Source organism: Ascaphus truei, chromosome 8 (assembly GCF_040206685.1).
Source record: "Ascaphus truei isolate aAscTru1 chromosome 8, aAscTru1.hap1, whole genome shotgun sequence".
Taxonomy (NCBI): domain Eukaryota; kingdom Metazoa; phylum Chordata; class Amphibia; order Anura; family Ascaphidae; genus Ascaphus; species Ascaphus truei.
In genome coordinates, this window is record NC_134490.1 from 1,970,475 (window position 1) to 1,984,898 (window position 14,424).

Genomic DNA, 14,424 nt, shown 5'->3' on the forward strand with positions numbered 1-14,424 from the left:
GCTGTACTCACTAGGGGTCCCCACCTTGCCACAACATGGATACTTTTGAGGAAGGGTCAAGGCCAGGCGCCTTCAATATGTCCCAACCCCTGATTGGTGGGTTTAACTGCAATATTAAAAGAGTAACATAAAAACAGTTACATGGAAAGGTGACAGGCAACTAGCAACATTCCCAGCTGAACACAGAATTAACCCCTGGAACCAGGACACACACACACGCGCGCGTGTGACAGGTAGGGGTAATGGCGGGCTAAACCTTTATTAAAAGCAGCCAAATCAACATGGATACTTTTGAGGAAGGGTCAAGGCCAGGCGCCTTCAATATGTAGCGTAGGAGGTGATTATCACTGCTCAACCTTAATATTCAAATCGTATTGATTAACATAAAGCGGTGCATGGGAAATAGAAACATACTATTCAAAAAATTATCCAGAATGACCACCGAAGGAGTCCTCATTAGTTTGCACACAGCTCAATTATAACATCTTTATAAGGAAACAAGATCCCAAGCCATATGGGAAACCTTTATTAAAAGCAGCCAAATCTACCCCTACTGTCACATGGGGGTCCCTCAGCTGAAACGGACTATTACTGTTAGCTCTGGGGACCCCCTGTGACAGAGATACACACCTGGAAAGGCGCCGTCAGTACGGTCTACTCCAGGGAAATTTAAAAGGCGGTTGAAATCTCCTGCATTATATTGGCCAATAGGAAGCTGCCACGTCATCTGCCGCGGCCTCCTATTGTTTCCGCATGACTGTTTCCATTCCATGTAAAAAAGAAAAAGGTGGGACGGGGTATAAGAACCGGCGCACCTTACAAGCAGCGAGTAAGCTACGTGCATTTATACTTCTATAGTTGGAAAGCTACTAAGCCAGAGTTTCCCAAACGTCAATCACCAAGGGCCACAAACAGTGCAGGTTTAAGGATTTGAGCACAGGTGGGTCGGTCACAGTGATTGGGCCACCTGTACTAAAGAGAGGAGATCCTTAAAACCTGGAAAGTTACTGGTCCTTGAGGACTGGAGTTGGAAAACACTGTACTGAGCACATTTTACATTTTCACACGGGCCGATATTACGAGGCCCTCTGAGTAAGATATTCATGGCTGGTGATTACTGGCAAAGTTTCATATTTTTGAGAATTTGCCAAATTTGCCACTTCTGTTTAAGGCCAGTCACCGTTTTGTATCCGCGCGGTTACATACTGGCAGAAGCAGATCCCGCCTTTCAGGTGCCCGGGAGGTTCTGCGGCATCGAAGGGGAAATGTTTCCTGTTCAAGCAGCAGGCGTAATCTGAGGAATATTTCACAATGGCTTTCTCCTGCATCGCTGTGGCCAATGCACTGCCACGGCCAAAGGCCACCTGGAAAGTCTGCATGCATTGGTGTAGCGAGACATAGACAAAGAACAGCTGGGCTCTGGAAGGGCAGCCGGCCAGGACAGACGTCTTCATCAGGAGAAGGTTTGCCTGGCCAGTTCTCATGGTCATCTCTTGGGTAACCTTATTTAACCTGTCCTTATCCCATTGTTTAGCCTTAATGAATAACATGAATCCGGGGATGATACTCAGTGGTACACCTGAAAACCAAATGGCATCGGGTGAGTCGAATAAGAATCCAGACATTAAACTAGGCAGACCTATGGCCACAATTAAAAAGATCACAAGAAAAACTTTCTGCATCGTATAAAGGACAGAATCAGAAGGGGCGATATCATTTATTATCTCCATGGCTTCTTTGTAAAGTTCTGGATCTTCCACAATTGCCCTCAGGGAGTCGGGGACAGAAGCCTCAGAAAAGATCCCATTGAGGCAGTCTGGATTATTCTCGTTTACTGCAGCCAAGGTGAGCAGGCTCTTTCCATTGTAGAGGACAGATGACTGGTAGTGAAACATGATATCATTGGTAACCAGTGAATTAGCATTCAGTAACACCTGGACCAGTTTCTCAAAGAACTGATCATCTTCGGCCTCCAGGTAAGTCAGGTGGCTGAGATGAAGAGGCACTGGACATGGCTTCAGCATAATGGGGACAATAGCTTTGTGTCCCATGCAGTCCCGGAACATGGACAGGTTGGCCTCAAAGAGGCACCAGCGGCTGCGCACAAAGTCCGGACTAAGCACAATCAAGGTCTTTTGGCTGCTCTGGATGCACTCGACCATATTGTCTATGATGGTCTTCCCTGGAAGAAAGTCCCTCTCATGATAGCAGATCTTCAGGCTGGGGAAGGTATGCTCCAGTTTACAGATAAGACCATAGACCCAGATGGAGTCTCCGCTACTATAGCTGATGAATACGTGGTACTTGTCATCCTTGGACAGCGCAGGGACAGAGAGATTCAGAGGATTGTCTGGCCTCCCCATGGCTTCCATGCTGCCAGCTTCCAAATCCTCACTCAGCAGGGACATCTGCTCAGAGTTTGCGCCCTCGCTTCCAATTCGATCAGTGATAATCTGCCCTATTCGCTTCTGACAAGACCTGTAAAAACGCTGTGTTGGAAGAGCAGAGGTTACACGTGAGCCATCGGTAACACCAGATATATATAGAACATATATACAAATAACATGCATCTTCTTCACAGATACAATTTATGACATAATTTGGAGTCAGGTCATCCAACATTACATATAATCCCAGGACTGTCTGAGCCTGTCCCTGATACTCTGCAATCAGGAGGTCACCCTTGCCGAGAGAGGCTGTGTCTGTTTGAGCTCCCACTAGGGGCTCAGCATGGCCTCAGACCCAGGAGGGGTTGGTGGTGCTGGGGCAGGTGAATCTGGGAAACCCAGGGGCTGTGGCCTGGATGTGTATGAAAGTGATGATTTTTTGAAAATGGAAAGAGATTTGAGGAGAATTCAGGGAGAAGAGAAAGAGAAAGAGATTGCTGAGCAGGAAATAATGGAGGGAGAAACAAAAGGAACAAGTGAGGTGCTGGTTCTGTCCGTGGAAAGTAACATACAAACCCAGAGCAGTAAATCCCAGCAGCAAAGTAATGTTATAACAGAGCAAGAAGAAAAGAGGCTGAGCTGGAAAAGAGGAGGCGGGCGGCAAGTGAGAGAGCAGGCGCGCCACAAGAGTGAGAGCAGGCGCGCCACAAGAGTGAGAGCAGGTGCGCAGCAAGAGATAGCGGGGCCTATGCAGTAAAGGTTAAAAAAAATATCGCCGGGCCCTTTATATCGCTGTTTTTGGAGCGTTGCTATCACGGTATTCAGAAAGCCTTCATTACCTGTCATAGCAAAATTCCCAAAATGAGCGATTTGCTGCCAGCGATAGGATCGACCCTCTGAAAAGGCCCAACCCGGCGATTAATTTCTGCTGCAGAGAGAGCTGCTCAGAGAGCGCTGCCTCTCCCAGCGAAAATCTGGCCCGAAAATTATGTTTTTTTAATATACATTTTATTCCTAGTGTAGATGTGCAGGGGGTCTCCGGAGCAGAACCGCGTTGGTTTGAGGGCCGGGGACCCCCTGCTTCCCAAGAAACAGGCCCCGTTATGGGGTGCCGGTATCCCTCTGCTTTGAAATGTCCCGGTCACGTGACGCGAGAAATTTCCATGCGTAGGAGATACCGGCACCCCATAATAGGGCCTGTATCTCGTCTCGGGAAGCAGGGGGCCCCGGACATAAAACCAACGTGGTTCTGCTCTGGAGACCCCCTGCACATCTACACAAGGAATTAAATGTATATTAAAAAATATTTACTAAGCACCAATACACCCCCCACCCCCCAATACACCACCCACACCCCAATACACCACCCACCCCCCAATACACCACCCACCCCCCATACTGTAAAACCATGATTTATTTTTTAACATACAGGATTCATACCCCAGGCCGACGGGGGTCCCCAGTGGGCCCGATGGGTGTCCCCTGGCCCCACAGTTCACCCCGGGGGGTGCCACGTGTGTCTGGGTGCCTCCGGGTGGTCCCCGCTAGCATCAATGTATTTTAATTAGGGTGCCCATTGAGTGCTATAGTGGCTTATCATGCTCATATTATTATATGGGTAAGATGTACCACTATACTTCCCAATTTATTTATTTATAAAATATTTTACCAGGAAGTAATACATTGAGAGTTACCTATCGTTTTCAAGTATGTCCTGGGCACAGAGTAAAACAAATAATACATGATTACAAGTACAGTTACATAAATGAACAGGGTATACATTATATACAAGACATCGCATGCACAGTTACAGATAATATATATTATGAGCGTATGAAACAGTTACAGACCAGGTTAAAATGTGAGACAGCCTTAGATTTGAAAGAGCTTAAACTGGTGGTGGATGTGAGAGTCTCTGGTAGGTTGTTCCAGTTTTGTCGGTGCACGGTAGGAGAAGGCGGAACGTCCAGATACTTTGTTGAGCCTTGGGACCATGAACAGTCTTTTGGAGTCTGATCTCAGGTGATAAGGGCTGCAGGTGGTAGGGGTGAGGAGCTTGTTCAGGTAGCTGGGTAGCTTGCCCATGAAGAATTTAAAGGCAAGACAGGAAAGGTGAACTTTGCGCCTAGACTCGAGTGATGGGCAATCCAGTTCTTTGAGCATTTCGCAGTGATGTGTGTTGTAGTTGCATTGGAGAACAAAACGACAAATTGAATTGTAGAGGTGTCAAGTTTGCTGAGGTGGGTTTGAGGAGCCGAGCCATATACTATGTCTCCATAGTCAATAATTGGCATTAGCATCTGCTGTGCGATACGCTTTCTGATCAGGAGACTTAGGGAGGATTTGTTCCTGTAAAGTACCCCTAGTTTGGCATAGGTCTTGGTTGTCAGGGTATCAATGTGCATCCCGAATGTTAAGTGGGAGTCAAACCATAAGCCCAGGTATTTAAAACTAGTGACAGGTGTTAGGGTGGTGTTAGCGTTGGTTCTAATCAGGAGCTCAGTCACTGGAAGCTTTACAAATTTAGTCTTGGTCCCAAATACCATTGTTACAGTCTTGTCAGTGTTTAAAAACAGTTTGTTTTGGGAAATCCAGTTTTCGAGTCTCAAAAAGTCAGACTGAAGTATGTGTTGAAGGTCAGAGAGGCTATGGCTGTGTGCATATAGGATTGTGTCATCTGCATACATGTGTATTGAGGCTTCCTTACAAGCTGTGGGAAGATCATTAATGAACACTGAGAAGAGTACAGTAGGGGCCCCAGAACAGAGCCTTGCGGGACACAACAGGTGATATCCATGGGGTTGGAGTTAGAGCCTGAGATGGACACATGTTGGGATCTTCCAGATAGGTAGGACTGAAACCAGTTTAAAGCATGCTTCCCTATTCCAGAGCTCTGGAGTTTGTTAAGCAGGATAGCATGATCAACTGTGTCAAAAGCCTTTGCAAAATCTAGGAATACTGCACCAGTGAGTTGTCCCTGTTCCATTCCACACTGGATTTCATTGCAAACTTTTAGCAGGGTAGTTACGGTGGTGTGTTTGGGACGAAACCCAGATTGGAATTGCTAGGGAAATTTGTCTTAGTATAGAAATCGCTTAATTGGTAGTGGACACATTTTTCCATGACTTTGGATAGAATTGAGAGAAGTGAGATTGGCCTGTAGTTTGAGACAGTGTTTTTGTCCCCACTTTTGAAGATTTGGACAACTCTGGCAGTTTTCCAGGTCTTAGGGATATGGCCTGCAGACAGGATAGAGTTGACTATGGACGCAATTGGTTTGGCAATGGCTGGGGCACCAAGTCATAGGAACCTAGATTGTAGTAAGTCGGGTCCACATTGGCTGCTTAGTTTTAGTTTGAGGAACGCTTGTGTAATCTCCTCTTCAGATACTGGGCCAAATTGAAAATTGTGGGCAGTGTTGGGAGGGGGTGGGACTATAAGGGTACTCCCAGGATGAGATTCAGGTTTGTGGTTTGGGCTGCATTTTGCTAATAAGTTAGTGGCACAACCCACAAAGTAATCATTGAATGCATTTGCAATGTCAGTGGGGTCTGTCAGAGTAATATCCCCCTTAGTGATATTACTTGGTTGTTGATGGTTAGGAGGCTGGAATATATTGTTGATAACCTTCCAGAAGTTAGCTGGGTTTGATGTATTTTGGTGGAGATTGTCAGAGTAATATTGTGCTTTTGCGTGCCTTGTTTGCCTTGTGCACATGTTCCGCATGCATCTGTAGTGATTGAGATCCTTGGTGGTGGCAGTTACTTTGTAGTTTTTCCACAAGGCATCCCTGAACTGGTAGAGTGCTATAAGGTCAGGTGTAACCCATGGAAGGTGGGCCCCCCGTACCCTTATTTTGCGTAGTGGAGCATGGGTATCGCAGAGTTTTAAGAACTCGGATTGGAAATAGTCGAGCGCAGAATCAGGGTCGGGAATTAAATCGATTCTGTGCCATGGGCAGTTGTTAAGGTCATCCAGAAACTGTTCTGGGTTAAAGTTTTTAAATGTTCTAGTGAGGAGAACTTTAGGGCTTGAATGGGGCGGTTTAATTTTCCTTACACAGTACACTATTGCATGGTCACTGAAAATATCAGGAAGGATGCCAGAGGATTGGATTCTGCTGGGGTTTGAGGAGAGAATCCAGTCTAGCAAGGAATGGTTATGCGATTTCAGGTTTATCCGTGCGGGTTGGGAAATGAGTTGTGATAGGTTAAATGACTTGAGTTGTATCTGGATTTTCTGGTTTTTAGGGTCGAGCCAATTGAAGTTGAAATCCCCAAGAACTAGCAGCTCACTCTTCTCATTCAGGGAGGGAATGGAGCCAAGAAATTGGGTGATATCAGTCAGGGATTGTAGAGGGGCTTTAGGGGGGCGGTAGATGCCAGCAAGCAAGATGGGCTTAGAAAAGGGGAGGCAGATTTTGCAACTAGGATGTCAAAAGAGGGTGGGCTTGGTGGGCAATTTAACAGTGTAAATTGTAATGTGTCTGCAATATAAAGTAACACCCCTCCTCCTCTCTGACCTATCTCTCCTAGAAATGGAGTATCCCTGAATGGCGATATTTGCATCAGGGGTTTTATGGGTTAGCCATGTTTCTGTAAGAATTATTGCTTTGGGTTTATGCATAAGGCACCATGCCCTTAGTTCATCCAGTTTGGGCAGCAGGCTCCGGATGTTTATATGGGCGACAGATAGGCCTTTTTGGAATTTAGAGGTGGAATTCTCGGGGGCATGGGACAGAGCTGAAATGGGAGGACCTGGGTTAGGTTTAATATCACCTGCTAAAGAGAGTAATAGTATGAGTAGAAATTTGGGTAGTTGTTTGCAAGTTGTAAATTTGTGGTGTTTGCCATTAGAGTGAGCAGTGGTTGGAGTGGTATTACTTCCTGGTAAAATATTTTATAAATAAATTCTTGCCAACTTTTTCTGACGTTTGGATTTGGGGAGAAAATCGCCATTCTAGGGCCGCGATACAAATCGATAACCTACTCGCGGCTACTAGAATCGTGCGTGTTTATGAACATTCAGAAAAGTGTCAATAAGTGGCTTATCGCCGCTCAGTCGGCGATTTGGTTTTGTGCAAACGTTTTTGGGGAGATTCAGGCCTTTATCGCCCACTTATCGACACTTACTGAATCGGAGTAGGCATTTGGGGCGATAAGTGCTCGATAAGTGACTTATGAACGCTTATTGCATGAGGCCCAGCAGGCGCGCCACGAGAGAGAGCAGGCGCGCCACGAGAGAGAGTAGGCGCGCAGCAAGAGAGAGCAGGCGCGCAGCAAGAGAGAGCAGGCACGCAGCAAGAGAGAGCAGGCGCGCAGCAAGAGAGAGCAGGTGCGCAGCAAGAGAGAGCAGGCATGCCACGAGAGAGAGCAGGCATGCCACGAGAGAGAGCAGGCATGCCACGAGAGAGAGCAGGCGCGCAGCAAGAGAGAGAGCAAGCGCACAGCGAGAGACAGCAGGCGCGCAGCGAGAGAGCAGGCGCGCAGCGAGAGAGAGCAGGCGCGCAGCAAGAGCGAGCAGGCTCACAGTGAGAGATAGCAGGCGCGCAGCGAGAGAGCGCTGGAGCGCAGGGAGACACAGAGGCTGCAGAGGAATCAGATTGCCACAGAGGGGAAACCTCACTGAGAGAGGAAAATCAGCTGTACCTGGTGCCTGCAATCAGCACTGATAGTCTGGATCAGGTTTCAGCTGCTGGGGGCTCAGACTGCCAGGAAAATACAGAACCAGCAAAACCCAGTAATTCCCAGCAAAATGCATGGAAATCACTTAAAGGTTTGAGATTCTTTCCCACTATTCCCAAAAGAAACCATTTAAGAAGAAGGAATGTGGTTAGACTGACATTTCTGGGACCAAGAGAGGAATGTCCAGGTTTGGATTATGTGAGGAAAACGCTCATAAATCCTTGCGCTTTGACCCAGAGGATGTTTACGCCTCCTGCATGGCCCTTATTCGCCATACTACGATATTACTTGTAGCCAGGTCCCCCTCTGAGGTTGTGCCCCCCCCCCCCTTGTATGTATTTACCTCTGCGTTATCGGGAGTGTTGCGGCCGGTTGCAGGGCATGCGGGTGCGCGTGCACGCGTGTCAGGAGCTCCGCGGGAGGGGGCGTGCAGTGTGAGGTTGCCAGTGTGCGCTGGGACGGCGATCGCGTCGCAGGAGGCTCCGGTGGTTGCGGAGGGAGCCGCCATCTTGTGGAAAGCGCGAGAACGCTAGCCAATCAGGGAAGGCTTTTGGAAGGGACTACAATTCCCATGAGCCCTAGCAGTGTCCCACCTGACGCCAGGGAGCCAATTGGAGCTGGGGGAAGTTCTGCAGGCAGGATAAGGAAGTGTGTCACAGGGAGCATGGAGTCAGTGTGTGACAGGCAGAGGTGGGGGACAGAGGGTTCGTACACAGAGGCAAGTAGCCTCTGCACTAGGCCAGCAAATACCCCCTAGGCCCAAGATAGACCCTGAGTCAATCTAGATTGTGGCTGCTACAGGGACAGGCCCTAGCATAGGGAACGGATCCCTGTAGTATCTAAATATAGTTAGGGACACAGCAGATGCTGTGAAGAGAGGTCTGGGACCAGGCCTCACCAGAGAGGTCTGGGACCAGGCCTCACCAGAGAGACTAAAGAGACACTACCTGGGTGGGATCACCCTGACGACGTCGGTGTAGGAGAGAGGATCGGCGGATCCTTTGTGAAGTCTCTTCAGACTGGGTGCTGCCGTGCCCGGCAAGTAAAAGTCAACCAGTGCACCAACGTACCGGTATATACCCCGGCACTGATCATGCCTGTAAGGGTGGGTTCTTTGGGGACACTGTGGGAATAGTGACCAAGGGACTAATCATTACTGTGGGACTCTGTGTGAGATACGCAGTATTGGACACGGTGTTGGGTAGCATTTCTGGGGAGAGGAAGCCCTGCGTGGCGTGGGGCAGTTGTGCACACATATATACATATATTCTTAACCATAAGGGAGAGTCATCCTCGAGCCGGAAACCTTCAGATCCATTGCCCCCAGTGCGGTTGAAGTTCTGCGAAATCTATCCCCGAAGGGGACGTCCCTACTACCATCATCCGATGACAACGACAGCCTCTCATCAGTGGTGATGCGCCAACCGGCGGACCACTCCAGCGATCCTGTGAAAAGAGGAACACCTACCTGCGGAGTTGAGCGGCCGAGTCCAGAGGCGACAAGCGCTGGTGCGGTCAGAACCACGGAGAAGTCCCACAGCCGTGAAGGCTCCTCGTGCAGTAGAGGAGGTACCTGCCAGTGTTCCGGGCGACCCGGCGACCACCGTGAGCCAGTGGAGCGGTGAGGAACCACCCCCTTACTTCCTGCAGGCGGCGACGGAGGAATCCGGAGATGAGGCCTTGCCAGGCACCTACTTCCATGCGGAGGATCACGCTGAACATCCGGTACCACGCCCTGCGGATGACGGACTTCCGGTGCGGGATTTGGACCTGCACCGAGATCCCGCGATGTCTCCGCCAGATGACCTCACTTTCAAGGCGACCGCCAGAGCGGACCAAGACTGTGCTGTGACCGCTCCAGGGAAGACATGGAGTATTATATGCACAAGGTTACGGGCCGAGGAAAGAGGAAGCCTGTGCACCTTGTGTCCAAGAAGGCCGCAACTTGGTGCGCAGACTGGGGGGGCGCAGGCTGCATGCGGGGAAGCCTGGGTGCGGGGCGCAGGCTGTGTGCGGGGAAGCCTGGGGGCGCAGGCTGTGTGCGGGGAAGCCTGGGGGCGCAGGCTGTGTGCGGGGAAGCCTGGGGGCGCAGGCTGCATGCGGGGAAGCCTGGGGGCGGGGCGCAGGCTGTGTGCGGGGAAGCCTGGGGGCGCAGGCTGCGTGCGGGGAAGCCTGGGGGCGGGGCGCAGGCTGCGTGCGGGGAAGCCTGGGGGCGGGGCGCAGGCTGTGTGCGGGGAAGCCTGGGGGCGCAGGCTGTGTGCGGGGAAGCCTGGGGGCGCAGGCTGTGTGCGGGGAAGCCTGGGGGCGGGACGCAGGCTGCGTGCGGGGAAGCCTGGGGGCGCAGGCTGCGTGCGGGGAAGCCGGGGGGCGGGGCAGAGCTGTGCACGGGCGGCCAGAAGCTCACAAGCTCCGTGCTGCTGCTCCCTGTGTGATCTCTGCCTGCAGCGGGGGCGGGGCCTTCCCTGCACACACACAGCCCCTCCCGGGGGCGGGGCCTTCCCTGCACACACACAGCCCCCTCCTGGTGGCGGGGCCTTCCCTGCACACACACAGCCCCTCCTGGTGGCGGGGCCTTCCCTGCACACACACAGCCCCTCCTGGTGGCGGGGCCTTCCCTGCACACACACAGCCCCTCCCGGGGGCGGGGCCTTCCCTGCACACACACAGCCCCTCCCGATGGCGGTGGCGGGGCCTTCCCTGCACACACACAGCCCCTCCCGGGGGCGGTGGCGGGGCCTTCCCTGCACACACACAGCCCCTCCCGATGGCGGTGGCGGGGCCTTCCCTGCACACACAGCCCCTCCTCCCCTGAGTCCCAGTACTCAGCCACACATGGGGGACTGGAGCAGGTGAAAGTGAGTGAGCAGGCTTGAGAGAGTGGGGGAGGGGGAGAGAGTGTCATATTGAGGGGAGGGGGAGAGTGTCATATTGAGGGGAGGGGGAGAGTGTGTCATGTTGAGAGGAGGGGGGAGAGTGTCATATTGAGGGGAGGGGGAGAGAGTGTCATATTGAGGGGAGGGGGAGAGAGTGTCATATTGCGGGGAGGGGGAGAGCGTGTCATATTAAGAGAAGGGGGAGAGAGTGTCATTTAGGGGAGGGGGAGAGTGTCATATTGAGGGGAGGGAGAGAGTGTCATATTGAGGGGAGGGGGAGAGTCATTTTGAGGGAAGAGAGACATGGGGGTCTGCTGACATGGGATGCTGACTTGGGGGGGGGGTGCTGACTTGAGGGGATGCTGACTTGGGGGGGCTGCTGACATGGGATGCTGACTTGGGGGGGGGGTGCTGACTTGGGGGGGGGCTGCTGACATGGAATGGGCTGGGGGGATGTGGAGGGGGTATTGTGTGTTTGATGTGGAGGGGGTATTGTGTGTTTGATGTGGAGGGGGGTATTGTGTGTTTGATGTGGAGGGGGGTATTGTGTGGGTGAGGGGGAGAGATGGGGGTATGAGAGATATATGGGGAGTATCGTAAAGGTTATAGTGAGGGGTTCTGGGGGAGATATGAGGATGATGATGATGATGAGAGGTGCTGGAGGAGAGATGATGATGATTTTACCCGTGCGGCCCAAATCTTTTTTCCTTGGAGCAGTTCGGCCCTTCTCACTTTACGAGTTGGGCAGGCCTGCCAAGGAGATGTTTCTACTGTGGACTGTAACGCGAAGCTAACCACAAACCAGACGCAACCGCGAGGCTGATGTAGGGAATTGTATATAACGCCAACCCACAACCGCGAGGGCGCGCCAAGAGTGTAGAGTAGTCTTGCAAGCCGGGTCAGTGGTACAGAAGTCAGAATAAACGTTTATACTAGCCGGGTCAGGATTGGAGAATAGCGGAGCGCTGGGGTACTTGGCCAAGGTCTGCATTGGAGAGTGGAGAGTGGTCGAAGTAAGGATAGCCATGGTCAGTATTGGAGAGCTGCGGATGGCCGTTCGTAAGCCGGGTCAGGAGAGGAGAAGTGCGGAGTCCAAGGTACAAGGCAGGGTCTGGCAACAGCAGGATCAAGGCAGACGAGGCAAGGCACGGATTGCAGCGAGGTACTGCGTCACAAAACAAGCTTATGCTCGGCAAAGGCAGACTGGACAAGCATGGTATATAAAGGACCTCCGTCCAATGGGAAGTCAGCAAGGAACCTGGAAGAAGTGCACTGACAGGCCGCTGGGTCGCGCAGCTGCGCCCTATTGTACAGCCTGATTATCAGTGAGGGCGGACCTCCGTGTGATAGGCCGCACGCCGCGCATCATTGGCGTAAGCGTGTGTGGCGACCTGGTCGCGCGTCACTCGTGCGCCGCGCATACCCGACGTCGGAACAGGGACACAGTCTGGAGGCGGGACCCAAGAGACTAGCAGGTCGTGCACTGTCCGCGCGCCGTACACCGCTGACGTCTGAGCGGGGGCGGAGTCTGGAGGGCAGGACCCGTGGGAGGAAGAGCAGATCGTGCGCCGTCCGCGCGCGCGTGTGTGAAGAAGGGCCGTCGCCATGTCGCACATTCTGAACGTCTCCAGAATTTGAGGGCAAGGTAAGGGATGAGGAGTTTGAGCCGCCAGAATGGCGAATCCTCACATGGACAGCCTAAATGCGGCTTTAGGCCTCGGCCAAGCTTCCCGCTGGCGTGCTGAGGCGCGCTGAGGCTCAGGGAAAGCGGGTGCTTTCCCTGGCCTTGCGGGTACTTTCCCTGCGCGCCGTCAGGGGGCGGGCCAGTGACATCACGGAGCAGCCCTGCGCTCCGGCAAGCGCTTGAATTTAAAAATTACCTACTGTAAGACCTACGCTTCCGCACGCTCTCATTTCGGCTGTAGGGGCTCACAGGTAAGTGCAAGCGCGCCTCAGCACGGCTCAGCGCGTACTGTAAGCGCTGACCATGGCCAAGGCCTTAAGTGCGGATCCAGATCGCACCTCATCAGATGCAGCCTATGCAAAGATTTGGGGCACCATCGAAATGAATGTAAGAACAACATTCTCTGTAACGTGCTCAAAAGTGGGCATTCATACAATGTGTGTCCCCATGCCCAACACAATCAAGCACAGGAGTATGTTCTGCAGCACCCTACAACAGAGGTGGATAGAGACCTGCACTCCGAGGCACAGGGGCCAGCTGCAGAGCGGAGGGACTCCATGGGATTGCGCCCGATTAAAGGAAATTTGCAATCAGATTACAGTAGAAGGAGGGAACCCAAGAGGTAATCCCTCTCCCCTCTCAGACTCCACAGAACAAAAGGGGTTAATAAATCTGGAGAGGCTTGTGAGAGGGCAAATAGAAAAAACAGATAAAGTGCGCACTAAAATATATACTTAATACAAAGTGTTAATTGTGATATCAATTTAAATCAAAAAACACCCCACCATGTGGAAAAGGTAAATAAATATATACCAATGTAGATGAGCGTCTGCTGCTGTGTAAAGGGTAGCCCAAGACCCTAGACCAGGGGTGGGGAACCTTTTTTCTGCCAAGGGCCATTTTGATATTTATAAAATCATTCGAGGGCCATACAAAATTATCAACTTAAAAATTAGCCGGCTATATTTGGTCAAACATTTAATGAACTCACCCCTAATGTGATGTCTGGAACTGCTTCTCTTTGGGTGACTGACTGACTCTTGGGTGGTGGGTGACTATGACTGACTGCGGGTTGGTGTCTGCACACGTACCCACACACACACACACCCCGGGCAGGGGGGAGGGAAATCAGACTCAGACCCACTATCAGACCCACTCTCAGACCCACTCGCAGACTCTCAGACCCACTCGCAGACTCTCAGACCCACTCGCAGACTCTCAGACCCACTCGCAGACTCTCAGACCCACTCGCAGACTCTCAGACCCACTCGCAGACTCTCAGACCCACTCGCAGACTCTCAGACCCACTCTCACTCTCAGACCCACTCTCACTCTCAGACCCACTCTCACTCTCAGACCCACTCTCACTCTCAGACCCACTCTCACTCTCTGACACACACTCTCTCAGACAAACACACACACACACTCTCTGACACACACACACACACTCTCTGACACACACACACTCTCAGACACACACACACACTCTCAGACACACACACACACTCTCAAACACACACACACACTCTCAGACACACACACACACACACACACTCTCAGACACACACACACACTCTCTCAGACACACACACTCAGACACACTCTCAGACACACTCTCAGACACACTCTCAGACACACTCTCAGACACACTCTCAGACACACTCAGACACACTCAGACACACTCAGACACACTCAGACACACACACACTCAGACACACACAAAGTGTTAATTGTGATATCAATTTAAATCAAAAAACACCCCACCATGTGGAAAAGGTAAATAAATATATACCAAT

General features: G+C 51.6%; 1 protein-coding gene across 2 annotated transcripts in view; it reads right to left on the reverse strand.

The window, feature by feature from the left end:
- Nucleotides 1-240: 240 nt before the first annotated feature.
- Nucleotides 241-14,424, reverse strand: part of LOC142501041 (uncharacterized) — a 19,717-nt gene continuing 5,533 nt past the window's right edge. The window contains exons 1-2 of one of the 2 annotated variants that reach the window (XM_075610296.1): nucleotides 13,620-14,054; nucleotides 241-2,489 (exon numbers count right to left, since the gene is read on the reverse strand). In XM_075610296.1, coding sequence (XP_075466411.1) covers nucleotides 1,167-2,408 — 1,242 coding nt within the window. In that variant the 5' untranslated portion in view covers nucleotides 2,409-2,489; nucleotides 13,620-14,054 and the 3' untranslated portion in view covers nucleotides 241-1,166. Of the gene's footprint in view, nucleotides 2,490-13,619; nucleotides 14,055-14,424 lie in introns of those variants that run through there. The other variant, XM_075610295.1, reaches the window with a different exon arrangement.